This window comes from Gymnoscopelus braueri (genome assembly GCF_963280865.1).
Source record: "Gymnoscopelus braueri genome assembly, chromosome: 14".
NCBI classification, from domain to species: domain Eukaryota; kingdom Metazoa; phylum Chordata; class Actinopteri; order Myctophiformes; family Myctophidae; genus Gymnoscopelus; species Gymnoscopelus braueri.
The window spans coordinates 24761883-24785947 of record NC_137619.1 but is presented as its reverse complement, the minus strand read 5'-3'; the positions used below and the strand labels follow the sequence as shown (position 1 = coordinate 24785947).

At 39.5% G+C, this 24065-nt stretch overlaps 1 protein-coding gene across 4 annotated transcripts in view; it reads left to right on the top strand.

The window, feature by feature from the left end:
- cdh31 (cadherin 31) overlaps positions 1–24065 on the top strand; it is a 45086-nt gene that overhangs the window by 16114 nt on the left and 4907 nt on the right. Inside the window, exons 1-15 of one of the 4 annotated variants that reach the window (XM_080449916.1) lie at positions 3379–3571; positions 4944–5058; positions 16443–16531; positions 16981–17339; positions 17418–17463; positions 18287–18430; positions 18716–18871; positions 19100–19247; positions 19419–19591; positions 20144–20272; positions 20844–21032; positions 22163–22407; positions 22817–22959; positions 23264–23355; positions 23588–23720. In XM_080449916.1, the coding sequence (XP_080306042.1) occupies positions 3521–3571; positions 4944–5058; positions 16443–16531; positions 16981–17339; positions 17418–17463; positions 18287–18430; positions 18716–18871; positions 19100–19247; positions 19419–19591; positions 20144–20272; positions 20844–21032; positions 22163–22407; positions 22817–22959; positions 23264–23355; positions 23588–23720 (2212 nt within the window). In that variant the 5' untranslated portion in view covers positions 3379–3520. Of the gene's footprint in view, positions 1–3378; positions 3572–4943; positions 5059–16442; positions 16532–16980; positions 17464–18286; positions 18431–18715; positions 18872–19099; positions 19248–19418; positions 19592–20143; positions 20273–20843; positions 21033–22162; positions 22408–22816; positions 22960–23263; positions 23356–23587; positions 23721–24065 lie in introns of those variants that run through there. The other 3 variants (XM_080449915.1, XM_080449917.1, XM_080449918.1) reach the window with 3 other exon arrangements.

Below are 24065 nucleotides of genomic sequence, written 5' to 3'. Positions count from 1 at the left end.
CCTGGCCTTTCCTATTTTTTCCAAGGTTTTCTCATGCTTTCTCACTCACTTATTATCTCCAAATTCAGCTCCCTCTTTTGCTCTCTCTGGCCCCAGCCCTACATCTCTCTGTCTGTCTGTCTGTCTGTCTGTCTGTCTGTCTGTCTGTCTGTCTGTCTGTCTGTCTGCCTGCCTGCCTGCCTGCCTGCCTGCCTGCCTGCCTGCCTGCCTGCCTGCCTGCCTGCCTGCCTGCCTGCCTGCCTGCCTGTCTGTCTGTCTGTCTGTCTGTCTGTCTGTCTGTCTGTCTGTCTGTCTGTCTGTCTCTCTCTCCCCACAGCACTTCTGCAAATTGTTGTTAAGCCTGGCATCCCTATTTTGGGCGTGTCATTATAAGTGGAAATGTAAACAAAAGAAAAGAAAAGAGAAAAAAAAGAAGTAAAAAATAACACAACTTGCAGGTCGGCTATTTTCGCTATTTGTCGTATGACGAAGTATAATAAAGGTGGTTAACTGTGAGCATGATGTCATCATGCATAATGCACACTGTGACTGGTCTGAGTGTCCATGTTGCGATGGCCCCTGTCTCAACTGCTTTAACAGGAAGGGAGACATGAATGAGTCTGACATGTTCTGGCTTGTTGACGGGATCTGACTGCTGTGGTTATCTCTTTCTCAATTTTCTCTTCACTTTCACTCCTTGTTTCTCTGTTAACCACCGCACACAAATGAGAGAATACCTAAAAATATAGTGGTGCCTGATATTGGTTGAAGCACATTGAAATGACAGAGCCTTTTTATTACCTATTTGATTGGTTAAAAACAGAACACTAGGGCTCTGGTGATCATGTCATCCTGTATCATACAGGATGACATCATATAACATGTGAATGTTATCTCATCACAAAAGTTACCAGGTTTTTGAATTAGAAAGAAAAGGGTGTTGTGATTATGAACTACATACCTCATCCTTCTGCTCAATGACAGTAGCTATCAGCTGCAGTCTTGCATGAAGATAAGGCAGACACAGCAGCAGGCATGGCTTACAGAAAACACTGCTCTTACTCACTCCCTCTCTTTCTCTTTCATTGCTAGTTCAAGGGCAAAATTAGCAGCAGTTTATAAATGTAGTATAAACCAGTGGTTCTCAAACTTTTTCATGTCAAAGACCCCCACATTAATCTGTATTTGGCCGTGGACCCCCATCTGAACATATTTTGTGTCAGGGACTCCCATACAAGATTTGTGTTGTTAAAATGTTTCAAAAATATTCAAATGTTTCACTGTTTTCGTCTTTGTTTTTAAATAGCCAATCTACAAGCTCACAACTTTACTTGTACATCGGCTATTTTAAAGTGGCTAAACAGGTTTTCATGCTATATTAACAAATGTTTTTGGGGACCCCCTTGAACCCCCTCAAGGGCCCCTGGGGGTCCCCAGACCCCACTTTGAGAACCACTGGTATAAACTGAAATACTCCATCCGTTTCCGTCCTCTTCCTCTCTCTCTCTTTCCCTGTTCGATATCTGCACCCTTTTACTCTCTGCTAATTAACCAGACGTCCATTTGGTGCAGGGGATGTTGTTATACATTCCAGTATGATAGTAGTGGGGATACAGTGTGTGTGTGTGTGTGTGTGTGTGTGTGTGTGTGTGTGTGTGTGTGTGTGTGTGTGTGTGTGTGTGTGTGTGTGTGTGTGTGTGTGTGTGTGTGTGTGTGTGTGTGTGTGTGTGTGTGTGTGTGCGTGCGTGCGTGCGTGCCTGTGTGCGTGTTTGCATCCATGAGAATGTTTCAATGTTACACATTCCACAATGGATAACGAGTATGGTTGGCATAAACACTGTCCTTGAGAGGCAACAGGAACATTCAGAATCACAGTTTTCACATACAGTCAGTGGGCGCTTCCTTCAGCTTGAACAAGCAGTGTGGCTTGTTTTTCCTGAGATTTTGCTATTTAATTTAAATATATGTATTAATTTATAAAAAATGTCTTTCTGTCTCTATCATCATTCTTCCCGCCATGTAGGCCTATCCTCCCCTTCCATGGCTGAGAGGAAAACAAAAGTATAGTGTGACTGATGGAGACAGAAAGATAAGATCACCAAATTGCTTTCACCAGAAATCCCCTCTTTTTATAAAAAGTTTTCAGTATGAGGTAATTTTGTTACTGTATACAATGTGTTCAAGTCAATGAATGATGTTACTCAATCAAAACCTGTTTCGTTAAATAAATCCTGTTAGCTATACCACAGCTGAGCTGGGAAGATGACATTGGGATGTGCTGAGTTGCCTTTAATCTCTTATAACATGGGATTGACATAAGCCTACTACATTAGTAAGGCCTGGTCCAACCTCAACTGACAAACTGAGAATGAGCACAGTCAGTGCCAATGCTTCAAGAATAATTGTTATTATTGTATTTTATGCAGCATATATTTTAAAGGAAATTTTTATTTTTTTGTAATATCAAATGGGAAACATTATTTGGTGTTGTGTTGCATAAGTGTGCTGTATTGTGTTGTTATCCACATTTTCTTTCCCTATTATTTCTCGCATGAGGAGTTTCCAAAAACTTGGAAAAACTGTTATTTTTTGAAAACAGTCAATAACCAAAAGAAGCAATAACAGTTAATGTTTGAGGCACTGGATCCAAATGTAAACCTATTCAGAACATTAATGTTGAGTTCCAAATAACGCTATAGGGTTTCTATTTTATCTCAAAGTAACAAGGAGTGGCCTTTGCTTTCTGATCAATATGTAGTATAGTTTGTCAGAGCGCTCATTGTGGCATAATCTGACACAATGCACACTGTGTGTAGCCTCTCTCTCTGTGTGTGTGTGTGTGTGTGTGTGTGTGTGTGTGTGTGTGTGTGTGTGTGTGTGTGTGTGTGTGTGTGTGTGTGTGTGTGTGTGTGTGCGTGTGCGTGCGTGTGTAAAGGGAGAGAGAGAGAGAGTCAGAGGGAGTTATTATCACACACTTGTCTTCATATAGCAGGAAGGAGAGAGAGAGAGATAGAGTGTGAGAGTGTGAGTCAGAGAGAGAGAGAGAGAGAGAGAGAGAGAGAGAGAGAGAGAGAGAGAGAGAGAGAGAGAGAGAGAGAGAGAGAGAGAGAGAGAGATCACACTTGTCTTTAAAGCAGAAGAAATGAGAGTGGTAGGCTATGGGTTGGGAGGATACAGCTGAGCTGAAGTGTCATTGTTGATGTAGATTCATTATATTTCTATAAATAAGTGACTTAATGTGCCCAAAGCTTTGGGGGGGATTTTTCTTAAACGACTACTTCCTGTGTGCAGTGAGAGTCCAGCCCAGATGTCCATATATGGAGACATCAGGGATGAGCCTGGGACACACCTGTGAGCTCATGACGTCACACAGAAACTACCTGCTGCAACTCGTTCTGCCAGTTCTGCTCCAGACCAGCATTAACGAAACTAGCCCTGAGGAGTGAGGTTCACCAGATCAAACCACCACCAGATAACAAGGAGTAACGTTTGGATTTTAAGAAAAGTTTCTTACAAGGGAAAACTGGGGATTTCCAAACCAATGGGGACCCCACGGAGCGTGGAGTTGGGCATTCTGCTAGTCCTCTTTCAGGTGACTTTCTGCTTTGTACAAAGAATTATCATGTGACCGCATTGTATTGTCGACACAGAAATTGTCTAAATCATTGGATAAATATTATAAAGATCGAATAAATACGCGGTAGGTGCGCGCGATGTACCTTTTTTTTTTATATGAATTGATAAATCTGTGCGACCGTTTTCCGTGTTGGCATCACGGTCGCCATCGATTTTTTCCCCCCTGCTCGAGGTCTTCGCCCTTGTTGGCAAATACCAAAACGCTCGCCCCAAAACATAATCGTGCCGGGGCAAATCCGGCGACATCGAAACGATCGCCGCCTGGTATTCCTAAACGTAACTTCATTAAACTATGCTTAAGTTAAACCTTAGGCTTATTTCTTAATTTAACCTCAGTAAAACTATGCCTAAACCTAACCTTATTCCTAAACTTAATCTGAGTAAAAACTATGCCTAAACCTAGCAACCTTATCCTCAGTAAAACAAATACAAGAAACGCTGGGGGCGAGCAGGCAAGTGAAAAAATGGGGGCGAGCGTGTTTTGGGGCGAGTTTTCGGGTTACCTTTTTGACTTGATGACGTTGGCGATACTAAACTAAAAGTCCAATTCCAGTTGGATTTAAATATAATAATTGAACATTTTAATATAGGGTAATGGTCGCTTACAGTATCGTTGCCAGGATGGAAACCTCCAAACAATAAATACATAAACCCTTAACATAAGATGAACCTGTTTTTTTTTATCTTGTTTGCCCCACTCCCTGCTTCAATGTGTGTCAACTTTGAAAATCAATGCATTTTCAACGGTTTTTATCAAACAATTTAATGAGTGTTTTTTTGTTCTCTTGTTTGCCAACGCCTTTATGGAAATTGTTTGACGAGTCTCTTTTAAAGGACAATTCTTTTCTGTTGCTTCATTGAAAGATGAATAATCATTGGTGGAAAGTAACTAAGTACATTTACTCAAGTACTGTACTTATGTGTAATTTTGAGGTATTTTTACTTGAGTATTTTCAACAATTTTACTTCTACTCCACTACATTTCAGATGCAAATATTGTACTTTTACTCCACTACAATTATTTGAAAACATTAGTTACTAGTTACTTTGTAGATTTTCATGTACAAAACATACATTAACCACTTCACTTGTGAAATGGGACCTTCTGCATAATGAGTACTTTCTACTTTTGGTACTTTAAGCACATTTTGATGCCAATACTTTTGTTCTTATACTCAAGTAAATTTTGAATTCCGGACTTTTACTAGTATCTCAACATTGCAGTATTGATACTTAAGTAAAACATTTGAATACTTTTTCCACCACTGATATTAATTCATTTATTGTAGTAGACTAATAAATGTCCTTTGTTTTCCCCTTTCCCCTAGATGCTGACTGTAGTGGTTGGTGACACATCAGCCTGTGAGCCTCGTTTTGAGGCGGATTTGTTGGTGTTCAAAGTGGACAGTGTGATCCTGCAAAAAGACAGAATCCTGGGCAAAGGTAAGAGCAGTTTTGCCCTATTTTGAGAGAGAAATAAGCAACCAGGTATAGGTAAACAAGCGCAAAAGAAGCGGCTATATGTGCACTTTAGTTATTATATGCTTCGGCTGTTTGAAAATAGCTGATCTACAAGCTCACAACGCGTTGTGATGTGAGCTTGTAGATCTGCTATTTTCAAAAAGAAAAATGTGAAATCTTGTATGGGTGTCCCTGGCATAAAATATTTTCAGATGGGGGTCCGCAGACAAACGCATATTAATTTGGGGGTCCTTGACTTGAACATATTTTCAACCCGCAACTAACCAATATTTACAAGTAACTTAACAGAAAAATAAGCCCTAAGTCGCTTATAATAAGCGGACATGGCAACCCTGGGTAAGACCAAAACCAGGAAGTATTTAATAAACTTGGACCTACTGGCAGGTGGAGCAGTTGGTCACAGCAGGGAGCTGGGCGTGGTGTGGTGTGGGGCCTGTAGGAATGTTCCCTAATTTGAATGACAAAAACATGTTTGTTTAATGATGATCTATATCAGTGGTTATAAAACCTTATAATTTAAGGACCCCAATAACTCTGAGAGTGTACAAACGAAAACCAAATGGACTCATAAGGGTCCATTTGGTTCCATTTGTACACTATGGGAGTTGCAGACCTTTTTAAGGGTCCATTTGGAACCCTGAGAGGGTCCCTGCACCCCACTTTAAGAACCACTGGTCTATATTCTGTTGAGTAACAGATTATTATTTGTCATTGCTGATCTGGAATTCTACTTCAATGATAGACTTAATTCAGAAGGTGATTTTGATTTAATTCAACGAGTGGTCCCTTTAATAATGGTGGAAGTGGGGAGGAAGCCCCCCCCCACCCCAGGCAGCTCTACAGCTATATTATGTACATTTAATTAAAATGCATGGCAGTACATGCATTGTTGCATGCACTGTTAAATACAAAATAAAATCAAGTGACTAATTCAATTGATTTGGATCGCATACAAGTAAACTGTTGGACTTTATAGTTTGGGGAGAGCCCTGAAGTCATTAACACCCTTCCACTCACCACACAGACACACACATACAGTACATTCACCACACACCACACCACACAGCTTAGGATAGAATAACACTTTATTAATCCCCCGGGGAGGGGATTCAGGGTGTTACAGCAGCAAAGAGTCACTGTCAGTCTTATTTAGCAGATGCCACCATTAGCGGTGACCCCTTTACCTCTGACTAGACGATCACATTATTGATAACGCTAGAAAGCATGGTTTGGTCATATTGGTGCAGGTGCCTTATACATTACGACAGGACCTTGGTTTTATTTATCTTAAACAGGCAATGAAGTCAAATCACAAGGCTGTTCTTTTCAATCCACTGTTTTCTTTGTTTTCAGTTTAGTTACATTGAGTTCAACCCATTAATATGCTGACTCACTTCAAAAACGTTCCCCATTTCCCTCTATTGCTCATGCATCACGTTTTAGGTGTGTATTATGACTTTAATCTAATCACATATTTAAGTGGTGTATGTATTGTAAACTATTATTATAATTGTATATCCTTCCTAACATCTAACATCATGTTTTGCGATGTAATGGTCTCTCACTACTAGCAGTTCAGTTGATGTGCTGCTGTTAGTCAGCTGTATAGCGCTATGCTATAAGCTGGCCTGGTTTGCATGCAATAAAGCCTGTTTGTGTAGCAGCTGAAGTGTAGCATTGTCAATGTCTTCCCAGTGAAGCTAGCCTTTAACCATGGACCCTAAGGGGCTGAACAGTACTTGGTTTCAATTCTAGATAAGACACTGTGGTTGTCTAATGTCACTATTGCATACAGTCCTTGTGTATGCTGAACTGAAACCAGGCTAGAATTCCCCCATTCTAAAATTAAATACCCAGAGCCTCTGGGCTAGAGGTACATGTAAAAGCAGAAATTGAAGTGATGGCATTTCAAAACAAACTGCTTGTATATGCAGAAGTTTTGAACTCAATTCTTTGAATGTAAACTACATACCACCACAATTACTGGAACACTCAACTGAACTGCCATGCCCACAATGCATTGTGAAAAGTAGAGCTGAGCAGAGGTGTAACAAAATCGTTGTTGGGTATTCTGTTAAAGACGGTTACATTTAGGTATAAGGTCAGTGATGTTTTAGCCTCCGATCCTGCGTCGGATGCATTTTATTCCAAAAGGATGCATTAAACTCACCATCAGTACATCATTTACCTCAACAAAACAAAAATCTACTGGAAGAGAATTTTGTGTCAACTGTCTGCGAGGTTTGAGTCTGAACTGATTAACAAGTTGTAATTCGCTAGGCGTCTACATTTATAACCACTAACCTCTACTTCAAAACAAAGTGTCTCTTAGTCCTGCCCCGACATGCTGTAGTCTGTGTCTGTGCTCAGCTGAGAGGATGAACAGAGAGAGCTTGTTTTAATGCTTTCGTACGATATGACAGTATGAATTAAGAATTGCATTGATTGCACAGGGGGACATCATTAAATGGGCTACTTTGGAAAACACCTGTGGTAGCCACTTGACAACTGCACAATGAGGCACACACAGGCTGGATGTGTGAGAGAGACGAGCTGTTGTATATTTACTTTTCATAACGCCGTAAACTCCATGTCCTGATCACAGGACACCCTTTTACTAATTAGCCTTTATTTTGTAATTTATTTCAGTGCTATTTACTTTAGTATGTTCTCTTTTGCAAATATATTTGGTCAGATTTAGGATTTTGTTTAATTATTTCAAATACATTTTCAACATACACAACCATAATATCCATAATTATTAATTATTAAAGTTTAGGTACAGTATACGGTTAAACATGGAGGTGTTGAGGCATTAGGTTGGAGATTGTTGTGTGGTTTTGTGGTATATGATACAGAACTGGGAGGGTGGTTAGTGGAATTGGGAGGATGGTTAGCCAATGAGACTGTGTGACCTCAGACTCTTTCGGGTTCAGGTCAGGAGCTACAACCAAAAACTAATCGACAGCTATTGGATGAGTGCCTCAAAGCAAACACAATAATAAAATTATAAAATGACATTAAGATGCATAAAACAAAATAAGTAAAAATGCATAAATGCAGTTACGGTGCAGAGGAGAAAAGAAAAGAAAAGAAAAGAGAGAAAAATAACTCAAACTTCAGATTACATAAGTTATTTTGTGTTCATTGCCATTAATTGCACTTCAGCTTCCCAGAACCTTATCTAGCCTGCCCTGTAGATATTTCTTCATAACCAGTGATTGTTGAGTGACTGTAACAATATCATCATTATTATCGGAAGTGGTGCTTGAGTCATCTGAGTGGAAGTTTCTCACTGTCTGGTGTTGGTTGGGGGAGTTGGAGGTTCGTCATTGTGAAGACAATTCAGAGAGAATAAGTAAAACCTTTACAAGTGAGCATATTTTGTATGCCCACAAACTGAAAAGAGACCATTTAGGTTTGTGGATTAAGTGTTGGGTTGGGGTTAATCATTTGTTTCATGAACCAACGGAAAAACCAACTGAATGTCCTCACTTATATAGTAATTTAAAAGTCTTGTGTGGTAGGCCCAGCCTAGTGACTGTTTGTGGGGCATGTAGATACAGGCTCTGTAATCTGCCTGAAGATGTCAAACTGGTCCATCTACTTTGAACAGCCACCTCGCTAAACAACTTCTCCACCGTACACAAGTGCGGATGGAAGTGAAGCACATTTCAGTCAAGGGTTACAAGGGTTATGTAGCGTAAAATGTATGTAAACACAAGACCTGCAGATCGTGTGAACAATTAATTAACATACACAACACACATTTTATTGAATGTGACAGATGGTACATCAAATTGGAGGTAAAGATTATCTTTCGCACTACACAAGAATGTGTGCAGTGTATAGCCTACTGTCCAACCACAATGTTTAAGTGTGTGTATATGAATAGCTGCGATATTGGGAGTTGTGAAAGGTTAATCCTGAAATATTATTTGGTTCAGCATTCCAATCTATATCAATGATTTTCCTTTATACTATGTAGTGTAGAATAAGCTATAGTAGTTACTAGTTAACCCATTAAAACCAGGAAAGCATCTGTGTCATTTTAGTTTTTAGTGTTGGCCATTCAAAAATAGCAGATATACAAGCTCACATTTGCCATTTTTGAAAAATTGTGTGAGAACTACTGGTTTAGAAGGTATTTGTAGAATTGGCCTCAGGTCTTAATGGGTAAAGAAGATCCCTGCCTGTGGAACAATACCTGTTTCTCTCTCTCTGATAACTCACTCTTTTCTCTATACAATCCTTTTTTTTGTTGGCACCTCTGTTATATAGCTGCATATCCTAAAATGTTATAAGAAACATTGTTGTTGGACTGTAGGGGAATAAGAGTTTCAGACAAGTCACCATAGTTCTTTTATTCATAATTCTGCTATGCACAGGGTTGGATGTCACTAATATGATTGATGACCACCAGCTACATTGAGGGCATACTATCTGCAGTGGAAAACAAATCACCTGGTACTTAAGAGATCTTCACGAGTCGACCCGAACCTACGGGTCCAGGTTTTATTATGGTCAATGGTTCTATTACCTCGGGTCTGTTTATCATATGTAATACCCGAGTGGATCTGAGAAGACCCGTGTCCTGTACTCTGTGCTGATCGGAGAGAAAAGCATGAAGTGCTGTGTGATAATTAGGCTGACCTTGGATCGGATTACTGCAGCGCAAAATAAGGGGGGAAATTGTTTACAAGCACATGACTGCCAGCTGAGTTTCAGTACATGATACCACCATGCAATCAAAAGTGCGTGCACCATGTGCAATCATGGATTCCTTCTTCAGCCAGGTGAAAAAACATGTCATTATCTTATTGCAGGCCGCTACGTAGCTGCTAGATTTCATAGAGTGGCTGATGATAACTGGCATCTATCGGTTGAACGGCATTTTTAATAGCACTTGTAATTATTCGGTTTGTCATGTCCATGTAATACCCAACGTTTGGGGTCGGTTTTGTAATAGAAATCAAATCTCTGAACAAAATTCATGTATTCATTAGGGTTTGGGTTCGTCATTTTCTTGGACCTGTGAAGAGCTCTATACTGTATGTGGTACGAGAGGAGTATTTGAGCCGGTACCATGAGGTGAAAACGTGCCATAACAGGCCTCTGTACAGCCTCTTAGTCATAATGCTTTGGAACAACACTGCATTTTCATAAATTTTTTATGTCCCTCTTGTTTTTTCCCTTAAGTCCCTCCCTATGTCTCTCTCCTTCAGTTTTTTCCTTCCCCAGTTTCATAGTAAACAATACTACATAGTCGAAGCAAAACAAGGTTCCTAGTACCACATCTTTGACCCACTGCCACAGTTACGTTACATTGTTGTTGTTGTCGTCGTCGTAAGAGTATGTCCTCCTCATCCAAGTTCATGTTGAAGGATTTATCACAGTGCAGAGAGAGGTCTGATTTTATAAAAAGGTCACATGAAACGATTAACAAAGAAAATGTGCCAGATTTAAAATCACAAGATTACCTACCGTAATACAGGTATATACTATGCACCTTCACTTTCTGGTTTTATTTGTAAAGCAGCTATTTTGCAATACGCATATGTCGAAACAAGCCAGCTCTACACCTCCCTTTCACACAAACCAACATCCTATAGCAGCCAAAGTGACAAACGGTCATCTTGCACTACTAGATAACCCTCCATAGTGGCGAACATGGGTATGGGAGGGGGTGAGCAGATTTTGTGGAGGTGCAACAGATATGGGAGCAGTGGCAACACAGAAATGTGGGGAGGAATTAATTGGCGGCTAAATTGGAGCGAAAAAAGTGGTAAATAATTACCTATAAAAAAAAAAGGTTTTAATTTAAGCATGAACACACAACACACTGAATTTAATAATTTATGTTTGAATTAGATGATGATCATATCCCCTTGTTTACTGATATGTCCCACATGCATTTGTTTATGTACTTTAAAGAGCAGGCTTTGGTATGCCTTGAAAAACGTTAGTTTGTCTGAAGACCTTGTTTTTGGTCAAAACATGTGCTTATTTAGGGGCAACCTGAGAGCCGAGTGGTTGGGGCCTGTGGCCCTGTGCCACGTGCGCACAATTGGTCAATGCAAGGCAGTGGACACTGGAAATTTGATAATAGGCTTGTCTCTAAATGGACAGTTATTGGGGACCATAGCTGAATGGATTGAGAGATCGCCCATTTGACCATCTTAACCAGTACTAAACTATAGTTGGCTCAGTTTTACATTTCATGCTAACTGACTAACATTTGTCATTTTGAGACATTCTTGTTCTGTGTACACTGTACACGGTGTACCTATTACTGTAATTGTTCAATGTTCACCAATGTGAACATTCACCTGATACACCTGATTAACATGACTGCACTAGTCAGAAAAGCACCGAAAGAATGGTGTCTTGAAATCCCCAGAATCACCCTTTCTGTGTGTGAGCCAATGGGAAAGAACGGTGGAGACAGCAGCTACGAAACGAAAGTAAAACCAACAGGGGAAAAACAACCTCTGATTGTTGGCTGGAATTTAAGGAGAGGCTTGGGATAAAGAGAGGAAAATCCTTGGTCAAGGTGGTGGTTTTCGTTATTAAAGTTCTCAAAGATTTCCATGGAATATAATGTATCAGGTCCTAGGCCTGTCCCAGTTACTACATAATTATCTGATCGCAATTATTTGAGATGATCATCATTTTGCATATTATCGTTTCCATGTTGACACATTTTCATATATTGTCAATCATTTAAAATAATTGTGGAAATGGCAGAACTATGAGCTTGTAGATTGGCTTTTTACACTAATTAAAAACTTTACACTAGTTTCGAAAGTATAACATTATTAAATGTGTCCTATTTTGGCTATAGTACATTATATTTTCATTATTGGTGCCAGTCATTTCTTTGTATATTTAATTATTTTTCCTATCTACCCTGTGCAATTTTGTCTACAAAGCCTAAAAGGCAAACGGAAATCTAATTTCTATTTTATGTTCCAATGTTCAATGCCAAAAAAAATATTAAATTATTAATCGCAATGATTTGTATGACAATTAATCAACTAAAGTCAACTAAAATAAAATGTGCGTAGTGACAGCCCTAGCCTTTGCCATAGAGATGGGGAAATGCAGTCAGATTTGTCTGTAAATGTTACTCTTTGCCATTGAAGAAGTCATGTGGAAATGGTGACTTTCTGCTCAGATCTAGAGGGCTTCCCATTTTCACTCTGTTTCAAACATGTGACCTATAATGTGACAGTGAGGAGAATGATGTTGCATGTTTTATTTTGTTGGCCTGCACTACAGTATACAGTGGTAACTTTTTAGGCAAGGCAAGTTTATTTGTATGCCCATGCACATTTTAAACCAAGCATTTCAAAGTGCGTTACACAAAACATGAGCATTAAGACACTAAAACACTACACAATCTTTGAAAAATCTTACATTTGTGAAAAATGTAAGACTTGACAACACAAATCATCTCTGAGGTAATTGTCTTAAAATATTTTCAGTAGGTGTCTGTGGCCAAGTATATATGTATTTGGGAGTTCTTGACATCTAAATGTTTGAGAACGGTCTGTTCTAGCCTACCATACTACCAGAGGTGCTCTAGTGCACTATGAATGAATGTATGGCAACGTTGGCATATAAGCAGGTGTGAACAAATAATAATTTACGGGAACATGGTAATTATTGTGTGCTTGACGACTGACGCCCAGAACACACTGCATGCACCTCCTCAGGGTGATGGCAGCTCAGCTGCAGTGGCTCACATGCATCCACAAAGGCAGCATTTCTGCTGCTGCACGGAACATTGGGCCTATACAGTAAATATAAAGGCTCATTTGATTCGTATTTTGTAATGAGAGAAAATGGTTAAAAGGCTCATTTGATTCGTATTTTGTAATGAGAGAAAATGGTTAAAAGGAACAGAGTGAACAGTATTCACATTGCACACAACAACTATCAGACTAAATAAGTGGATCAATTTTTAAATGTCAAGGACCTGAATCTGAGTTACAGACTTGCAAGGGTTCATTTGGAATCCCCTCAAGGAACCCGGAGGGTCCCTGGACCCCACTTTGAGAACCACTGGACTAGATGACCATGAAATCTTGTTAAAAGTTGCACCGGGATCATACATACAAATTTACATTATCAAACGCACAAATGTTTCTGTATCCAAAGTGTGCCATGATCTGCCATCACAAATTCAATCCATTTGATGATTCCCATGAAAGTATGTACACTCGCTTTGTAATCTTTACATGCTCCATGTGAGTAATCGGAATCAGAATGGGTGCTGAAAGGAAAAGCTAGACGTTCCACAGACATGTGTAATGTGGTGTTTTCTGGGCCTGAGATGGCGCACTCACCATTTTCCTGCTGGTAAAGGATGAGAAAAACGTTTTTATTCCGGCAGTAGACATAACACAGCCAATGTTGTGGTTTGCCAGTTTCAGGCTGTGCACCTGACTTTCTGAAGTCCAGAAAATACAGCATGTGTACAGCAGAGACGGCATGCAGTGTGGTGATAGAGGAGGGATGCCAGTAGTGATGAATTAAAAACAAAATTTCAAAACTCTTCTAGAGCATGATTTAAACGACATTCTAATAATACCCTGTAAGCTCAATTCAGGCAGGGGGTTCCTACTGTGCATTGATCTGTTAATCAATGAAGATCATCAGTGCATTGATTCATTGTTGCATCCTTAACATCCTTAGTAATCCAATTCAAATAATTCTCTTTGTTGCATCATGCTGGGTGTGTGACCCAAGTTGTTACACCTGTCAGTATTCCGGTTGAGTCAGCTTGACTGACCTCTTGCACTCCTAGTGTTTGTTTACTGGTGAAATGGTGCATATTTGGTGGCTGTTAAGCTCTCACAGGGTGGCCTTTGGTCTTAATATTGTTAGACCATAGAAATGCAGTTTTTGATCTTTTTACTAAACATACATTTTTGTTAAATGTTAGTCATATGATTAATACAAGTTTTAGTCAATGTAACTATTAGTTGCATTAGCTGTTAAAATGGAGGCCACAACGGTGATGTTTCAAGATTATTTGTAGATATACTGTGTATTGTAAAAGATTGAGGCTTGCTATTTCTACAGGTCCAATTATGTTTGAAAAGTTGGGATAATTTAAAGTGCCATAGTCTGACGAGGCCCCTTGATATTTTATAGGTTACATTTGTTAAATGTAACATAGTTCCAAGCTGCTCTTCTGGCTATCCCTGTCAAGTATGAGTGAAAGAAAAATGAATGCGTGTAACTTGATCCTACAGAGCAGAGTGCTCTTCAGCTGATCGTAATCTTGTCCCCACCCCAAGCAAGCAATAGCTGGAGTCAGTCTGCTTACTTGATGGCTTGTCTTTGTTTGAATCACAGTATTGTTGCACACAACAATGCCATATTGTAACTGGATTATTTCGAAAAGATCTTCTTCAAGCAGGTGAAATTCCTGACCAGTTAGGCATGAGGCTCTGTAATATATTTAATATTGATTAGATATTTAATGTCCATCATACTAAAATGTACAGTATTATCTTCATGCTAAATAATTGTTCTTTGTAGTACTAATACGTTTGAAGCTGGCAAACTAGAACAAATGCTAATGTGAAAGGTATTGCGCCTGACAAAACCTGAATCATGCCTATGTTCAACAGATAACAGCTGAATATGAGGCTTTTTATGATGATATACTTTGTTGATCACCAAAGGGTAAACTGTCACCAGTGCGGAACATGCAGTTTAAAGTAGATGCAAACCAGCAAATAAAGCAATAAATCAAAGAACACTTTACATACAATATGTTCATACACCCTTTCTAGAAGGGGATATTTGCAGGGCTTGGTGGCGCAGCCAGAGAGGCACGTAGACAAAGACTGTGGTTAAGTGAGCAAAAACGTTGAACTCAATTCAATGTGGAGGAAGCATTGACTTCCATTAATGGGTATGACCAACAATTGAAAAAGGGTTGGGAAAATGGCTGCAACTGCTACCCATGTTCAAAGCTATGGTTACTAAATACTACCACAGAAAAAAAACATTGTAAACCTCATTGTCCAGCAGTACATTACAAGCAGGTTAGAATTTTTGTATTTTCCTTTTGGTTTAAGTGAGGGTATAGGATAAGGTGTCCCTCACATTTATTTAATATCTGTGCTACATTGATTTTAGGTCATTAAGCAACATCAAACCACAATAACTACAAATCAACAATTACATTTCAATTACTGAAGAATGTAATGTATTATTTTATGTGATTAAGCCCTAAATGTAAACTAAGTGTGTGCTTAAAAATAACTTTATTTCACATTCACTTTTTTGTCTATTGTGAATTTGCATGGTGTTGAATCAGTAGTTTAATTTGGATTTTAAGGGTTCATTTAGTTTTTTTGTGTTACAGTAATTCTTATATTCATATTAATTACGTTTTTTTTTTTTTTCCTGCTTAAAATAAAAGCCACATTAATAGGAATGAGAATAACCTATTTATTTGAGGATGATGGTTATACTGGGCCATTGTTGGCATATAGAAAGGTTTCCCACTGGCTTCCAACGCTAGAAGGGTGATTGAGCCCCGAAATAAGATGCTACAAGTGGCGGCATTTCCTGTCTTGAGCTCTCCAGGCAGACATGGAGTAATATTCCAGATCTTTGAATGATTCAAATCTAGGCTGACGTCCAAATGTATAAATTGTCCGTTAAAAGGTTTTTACAGTACAGTAATCAGGAAGGGTAAAGGTCACACCGGGGCGATTTTCTTCATGCGAATAATACTTAAAAAAAAAAAAACCTTATAAAGTCAATGCAAGCTTACATGGAGCGAAAAAGCGTCTTTTAATTATTCGGAACGAGTCCGAATTTTGCGTATATTCGCATATTCGCCGGTGTGTAACCACCTTTAGAGTTTAGAAAATCTCTTTGAGATAGAGATTAGGGATTGGAAGGAGACAGTTCTGCAACCAAGGACTATAAGGCAAAAAAATATGTGAAATTGTATTTTATATATATATATTATTATTTTTAAGTCAGAATTGCAAGAAGAATACCCATAATTCAGGACTTGTTAATTATTCATTCCATAGGAATGTCTCGTCTCTTCTTTGAGGCTAGTTTAGGCAATACGTCTTATTTGATCAGTGTTCTGTTTAAAATGTATCTCTTGGGAAGTGCCCATGTAATGATCAGTGTCTAATTAACGCCTTTTTAATTCATTTTTGCTGAAGAACATTTACACACTATTCCCCTTTTTTAAGTTGTTCCGTATAGAAGACTATCAGCACCTGTATACTAAGTCATGTGAATAAGTTCCACATACTGTATCTGTTCATACAACCCAATTTTCTTTCTGTCCTTTCCAGTGAGCTTTGATGACTGCTCTGGCCTCGAGCATTTTGATCTCAACTGCAGCAACAGACATTTCCAAGTAGACAGTGATGGCATATTGAGGGTGAGTACTCTGGCATATACAAGTCTGTTGAACGGAGCCAAATGTCAGACCCTGGAAACCAACCAATCACATTTTACAAGTTGTATACAGTTGTCTTTTCTTCTTAGATAATTGTGATGATAAAGAAATGTGATAATGATATTTGTGCATTGTCAATAAATAAATCATTATAAAAAAAGATAATTGTGATGATAAAATATGATATAATTGTGATGATAAAATTACATTAAGTTAAGTGTTACTAGGCATAGGGCAAAATCTAATCTCAAACTGAGCATGCATAAGGAAGTGTACAGAAAATGTGCAGATCCATTTCGGTTTCAGTATGTGAAGATATATGTGCATCAATGTAATCAGCAAATCTACTGATGAATAGATCATAAAAATACTGTCAAGTGTTCCTCCTTATTGTGTCAAAACAAGATGTATGCCTTTTTTTGCATGAACAGATGAATAGAAGTTTGACTCTGCGTGGAGGATACAAGAACTTCTTCATCCATGCCTGGGACTCCCAAGGAAAGAACATTACTGTCCCCACCTGTGTGCTGTATGAGCCTGCCCACCATCACCAGAGCCATGGTCACCGGGATCAGCTGCACTCCAAGAAGCATGGAAATCACCATGGCCCCGGTCACAATCGTCATCATCGCAATCACAACCATCATAATCACCACAATCACAACCATCATAATCACCACAATCACAAAGATCATCATCACCAAGGAGACAATCAGCATCACATCAACAAGACAGACTCTGCCAACCACCATCAGCATCACATCGCTGAGATGGACTCTGCCAACCACCATCAGCATCACATCGCTGAGATGGACTCTGCCAACCACCATCAGCATCACATCGCTGAGATGGACTCTGCCAACCACCAAAAGCAGCACAGCACTGGGGCGAGCTCTGTCATTCAGAGTATAGAGGTATGGACACTGAGCAGACCATTTGGATGGGGCATGAACTATGAAATTAATTGACATCTCTCTGGTTATAAAGAAAATAAGAAAATCTAGTCATGTGATTGTCGGGATCCACATGGGAACAGTGTGGCTGCGATGTGGATCTTTGACTTCATGTGGCTAGCCTGTGACATCAATAATCTATGACATCAGTCTTCTATGATATATCTGTGTCTGTGACGTATTGACTCAAAATTGTGTCACGTTTTCAGCCCGATCAAAGCCCCATTGACTTCCATTACAAAATTAATATAAAATGTTTCACACACAAATATGAAACATTTGTGAAAAAGATTAGTTTAGGTAATCTGGCACTGATCAGTCTAGTGGTTTGCAAGATTAGCTCCGGACACAAAGTCACACCGACGGACCCTTTTTATAGATGGATAAACTGCAGAGCCGCACTGTAATAAAAATATATTTCAACAGCAGATTCTAGGTAAAAGATGGATCCCTTAACATGCCCACCTTCCCACACCTTCCCACATCAGAATACCAAATAGATAAAGAAATGTCTGCAGCTATAATTAGATTAATCACAAGTTATGGCATTAAATGCATCTTGGGTGATCAGTCCCACTCGACAGAATGTGTGTTAGACAGGATAATAATGAGCAGTGGTAAATATTTATTTTTGTTTGATTCTCTGCAACAGCAAATGCACATCTGTGACTGGATAACACAAACGCTATGTTTATAAAAATACAAATCTGTGACCAGATTTATACATTTTTAAAGAATATTATGCCTCTAAAACAGCAGAACTTTACTCTGTATTTTTCCCCAGGCTGCTGCTGCCAATCCTGGTGTGGTTGTCCTGCATTTCCCCAAGTCCACTAGAGGGCAGAGGAGACAGAAAAGAGCCTGGGTCATCCCTCCTATCAATTATCCTGAGAACGACCGTGGACCCTTCCCCAAAACAATGGTCCAGGTGAGATCAGGTTATGCTTTGCATTGTTGAAGAACTAAATTTCTTTCCTTTGTAATTCAGTCAGTCAGGGATGAAGATAACATTCCTGTCAATTCTTCCACTGTTGAGCTCACATACCTGAGGCACTGTGCTGTACAGCTGTAAAATACTGTGAAATTAAATCAGATGGTGCAAAACCGGACAGAATATATTAAGTATTTAATGTTCATCCTTTAAACAAAATAGTCTGAGTGTACTGGTAAATTTTTGCATTTTAAAGTTTCTATTCTATTTTATTCTTTGCAGATTAAATCAGATGGCGGTGACGAGATGCCGATGTTGTATAGCATTACTGGACCAGGAGCAGACCAGGACCCTGTTGGCCTTTTCACTATAAATAGAAAAACTGGCTGGTTGTTGGTTACTCAGCCCTTGGACAGAGAGAAAAAACCCATTTACAGGGTAGGCACTGTGTGTGTGATGAGGATCGCACACTCTCTCATCTCATCATGGGATTAAGTGTTTTTAAATGCTTTGCCAATTTGGATTTGTGCATCATTATGGTCTAACTTGTTTCTTAGAGCGATAAAAGTTCATTTTCCACTTGCTGTCTGGAATTAGGTGGTTACAATTAGGCTATGCATTTATAGCTCTAAAGTCTTAATATTCCAAATGTGTGTGTTTATGCAGCTCCAAGCTCATGCTGTGTATGAGAATTCAGGAAAGCTTGGTGAGGAACCAATGGACATCAATGTGATTGTCATCGACCAGAATGATAACAAACCTGTTTTCACCCAAGACACCTATCTGGGTCAAGTCCCAGAGGCCTCACCTCTTGGTAAGATAAAATAAAATGCATTTTATAATGAAGACATGCTTGGTTTTTCACTGCATCCTTCATAAACTAGCATTTGAGTTCTGCTGGTAGCTGTCAGCTTCATTGGTTTGTCTGTCACGCTGTAGTGTGAGGGTCATTGTAATGTCCGTCTCTCCTTGTCTATTTCTGCAGACTTTGTGGTGTGTACAGTGAATGCTACAGATGCAGATGCGCCAGGCAATGACAATTCAGATGTCCGCTACGTCATTCTAAATCAGGAGCCGAAGACTCCCAATGATAACCTGTTTGCGATCAACCCAGTCAGTGGAGCCATCAGAGTCAATGCAGGTGGTTTGGACAGAGAGGTAAGCATGATTCTCTTGATTAAACAGTTGGGCTATCACTCCTTCAGTTAAATAAATGCCCTAAACAATATTGATAGCAGAGTTTTCTCCACCTATTAAAGGAGTAGTTCACCCAAAACATTACTTATTTTCTATCAATTACACACCCCGTGAAGCATTGAATTCATGGAGATTTTTTAGTTTTTGTTGCATTCCTAAGCCAATAATTTGATGAACGGCGGTCTTTCCGGTAGGAGACTCAAAGAGTCTCCTTTGAGTCTCCTACCGGATACATAAGCATCTTTCCGCCGGTAATCAAATTATTGGCTTAGGAATGCAACAAAAACAAAAGAATATCTATGAATTCAATGCTTCATGGGGTGTGTAATTGATAGAAAATAAGTAATCTTTTGGGTGAACTACAACTTTAATATCATAATTGGTAAGCAGGGGCACTAAAAAAAGCGGGGGAAAAAGAAATGTGTACTCGTGCAAAACTAGGCTAAACCCTGTGTGTGTGTGTGTGTGTGTGTGTGTGTGTGTGTGTGTGTGTGTGTGTGTGTCTGCCAACAGCAATTCCCAAAGTACACTCTGGACGTACAAGCAGCAGATATGAGGGGAGAAGGGTTGACCGGAAAAACCAAAGTTATCCTTACAGTCACAGATAGCAATGACAATGCTCCCGCTTTTCAGAAGGCAACGGTAAGTGCAAATATGGTTGATGGCAAGGAGACATGAATAAATACATGTTTTGAGGTTTTCTGTAGGGAGCCATATTATCCTTAAAATTAGGATTGTATGTGGTAAATGTACACACCTGTTACTTCAAGAAGCTGTACATGTATAATTGCTGTTGGACGTTTCCTGGCAAAAATCTATACTTCAACTTCACTTTATTCTCAAACCTTTAGTGCTAGCTACCCAGTAATTAGTTACATTTTAAATATGAGTAAAAACATCAAATCTCAAAACAAACATAAAATATACTTTGTGTGTAATAAAGACAGAGTTTCTCAGTCTCTTGTGCAAATATGAAATGCCATAAGTGGACAAGATAGGCTGACATTAGAAGATCCCATGCTGTCATTTAAATTTGCTGTCTAGGAACACAATGGATTCCGCAACACACGAGCACTCTAGCAATAGAAAAGTGGTTGATGAAATGGCAACTGTTTTAAAGCATTGCTTGACATTTGTGGCATGCTGTATGCTAGTGGATTACTATTTGTATGTACACTCACTCACACTCTCTCGTGCCTGTGCTCTCTCCTAGTATGAGGCGACTGTCCCAGAAAACAAAGTTGGAGCTGTGGTTGTTAAGATGACTGTGACAGATGGCGACGAGCCCCATTCCCCAGCCTGGAACGCAAAGTTCACGATTGTTGACGGTGACCCCAAAGGACTGTTCTCTGTGGAAACATCCCCCGTTAACAAACAGGAAGGAATCATCAAGACAGCTAAGGTAGAAAGCTAACCACTTAGTTCTGAGGTTTGACCTTGAAGTCCTAGTTGTTATTGATCACATCAAAATAAATACTAAACACTTGATTGAATAAATGGTTAATTAACATTACTGTCAACTAGGCTTGCTCGATATAACGATACCATTACCGGACAATTATGAGTTTCTGATCTCTTATTGCATTATCGCAGATTATGTTAAGCTATATCTCCTATTGTGGCCGCGAGGAACTGAATGAATCTCTGCTTGTGATGTTTTGCTGCTTTATTTGTAGAGTTGTTTGTGCGCATGGATACACTACGTTTCTCTTAATACATTGACGGTAAACTACAGTCTGCATTTTGTTAAAATAACGCAGCACGCACCGTGCACGAAAGCTGCGATTGCTAACCAACCCCATCCACTGAAGGCTAAAATGGGTTAGAAAAATCCACCATCCGGCTGAGTTTTCAAGAACCGCTTCTACTTGCCCCGCCAGTGATCTTTCCGTCATTGATGCGTTTGAATGATTAACCCCTTAAAATGAGTTTAATTTAAAAGTACTGTAGTGTATAGAAAAAAAGAGCTTGTTGATTGGTAATTGGCTCGAAACGTTCATATAATTCGCCATATGTTGCCTTATTTTTGCAGAAAGTATGCCCAGAATAGAGACACGGGGATCGTTTGGTTAAAGCCTTGACTCACATTTCCATTTATTTTTTCTTTAATTTAGAGTAGTCAATTATTTCTACCCCTTTTTTTTCTCTCCCCAATTTTGCCATTATGCCTATTAAATGTCTCCCCACACATTTCTGTGTTATCACTGCTTTTGTTCCCTACTGGCTCACCCACCAGTGAGGAGACCCCACCGACCTGTCCTCCTCCCATTGAACATGCCCCGCTGACAGGCGTTGCCCTAGCCCCTAGGAATATGTGCAGCGACCGACAAATATCACCCTCCTTGCCCGGCTTCCCTTCCCCGAACATGGCCAATTATGTTCGTATAGAATAGATGGATGCTCAGTCAAGCCGGATGCACAGACTGGATTTGAACTGATAGTTTCTAGGGTGTTAACCAGTGGGCAAGCGTTGGTTGCTGGTAATAAACATTGCTGTGGCATTGTTGTGCTTTTCTCCACCTATCCATCAAGGCCTTGGACTTTGAGTTGAACAGCAAGTACACACTGTTGGTTGCTGTTGAGAATGAGGCACCCTTCGCCACAAGGCTGCCCACGGCCACTGCCACTGTGACTGTGAATGTGGGTGATGTGAACGAGGCTCCCATCTTCAACCCAGGAGAGAAGTTGGTGGTGAAGCAAGAGGACTTGGCCATTGGCTCAGAAGTGGTGGCGTACATAGCTACTGACCCTGACACTGCACGGAAACAGAAAGTCTCGTAAGTTCACCCTTCATTAGTTGTTTGAAATAGGAATGGCCCACAACAAAGCACTCGTTTGCTACTTTTCATCCAGTAGTAGTGGGCTAACAAATAGCTGCCACAAATATAAAAAAATAAAAAATATAAATCTGGACAACTGTGGAATCTCAACCATCACTTCCACAAACATTTATTTGAGCTTTCATTTCTGTTCTTGCATTTCATATAACTGGCTTCAGTTAAACAGCTGGGTAGTTTTAAATCTTCCCCAGTTGTTTACTCTGCTTTCATTTATTCTCCCTTACTTCTCTTAAGTACTTTGTGTGACAGTTGTCTTGAAAAGGGCTATATACATTTTTTAGTATTTAAGTTGTGGTTTATGAAGGAAAAGCAAAATACATTTGTGTTTTTGTGTTTTTGTGTGCAGGTATAAAATACTTAGGGACCAGGGTGGTTGGCTGAATATAAACAAACAGTCAGGTCTGATCACAGTGAAGTCTAACATGGACAGGGAGTCCCATTTCGTCAAGGGCGACAAATACACAGCTCTCATTGGTGCATATGATGATGGTAGGTGTTACAGTGATTGGAAAGCACTTTGGGTCAACTGCTGTTTTTAAATGTGCTATATAAATACAGAGGACTTGACATACACAGATCTCATTAGAACATATGACAACGTTAGGTGTTACATACACAGCTCTCATTAGTGCATTTGAAGATGGTAGGTGTTAACATGAGCTGTGTACGCTTTCAAAGGATTTTGATTATCAGCATATTGCCACAATCGGAGTGTGACTGAATCATTACTGTGTGGGCCAGTGTCAGTGTCAGTGATTGTTAATGTAACTTGTTTGTGTGTGTCCGTTTCCAGATGAGATCCCAGCCACGGGAACAGGCACCCTGATCATTCAGCTAGAAGATGTCAATGACAACTACCCCACCATTGATGAACGCACCTTCAAGGTGGGTCTGAAACATACTGTCTTGTAGAATTCTATCCATTACATTATCCATTGTCTTTTGCTTGATAAACAGAGGGAGACATGCTCATTCAGCATTACTCTTGATGTAAAAGTTTCAGACAGATTCTTGTTAAGGTTGCCATGCTTGATTTGGCGAGTAAATTTGATAGTCTGATTGAATCGATTGATAGATTTACAGACTATTTACATTGAGTAACTCTGTGTTTCTTCAGGTGTGCAACAAAGAGTCGGCTCCCCAATTGCTGTCGGTGACGGACAAAGATGGAGTGGGTCATGCAGCACCATTCAGTGTTGTCCTTGCAGGACCATCCAAACAAAACTGGACCGCTAGGATGAATGACACCAGTATGTATCTAAATATTTTGGATGTGCATTTTGATGGAGAGACTACTGCTCACCTGGCTTTTGCTAAGGTGCTGGAAACAAAGTGTTAAACAAAAGGGGAACACTATAACAAACATGTCAAAACAAATAGCTGATTAATAACCTTCGTGGGGTTCTCTCTGCTGATTGGATAAAATTAGTATCCCAACCTGAAAATATATTTTCCACTATAGAAATTAATCAGAATATAGAGCTTTCACTTTTTAACAAAAAAGTATCTTCATAGTCTCTTAAGAAAAATATATTGGTTAACTTTTTGGTGCTTTTAAGTTAAACCCCCACAAAACTATTTTCAGTTTGCTTTTT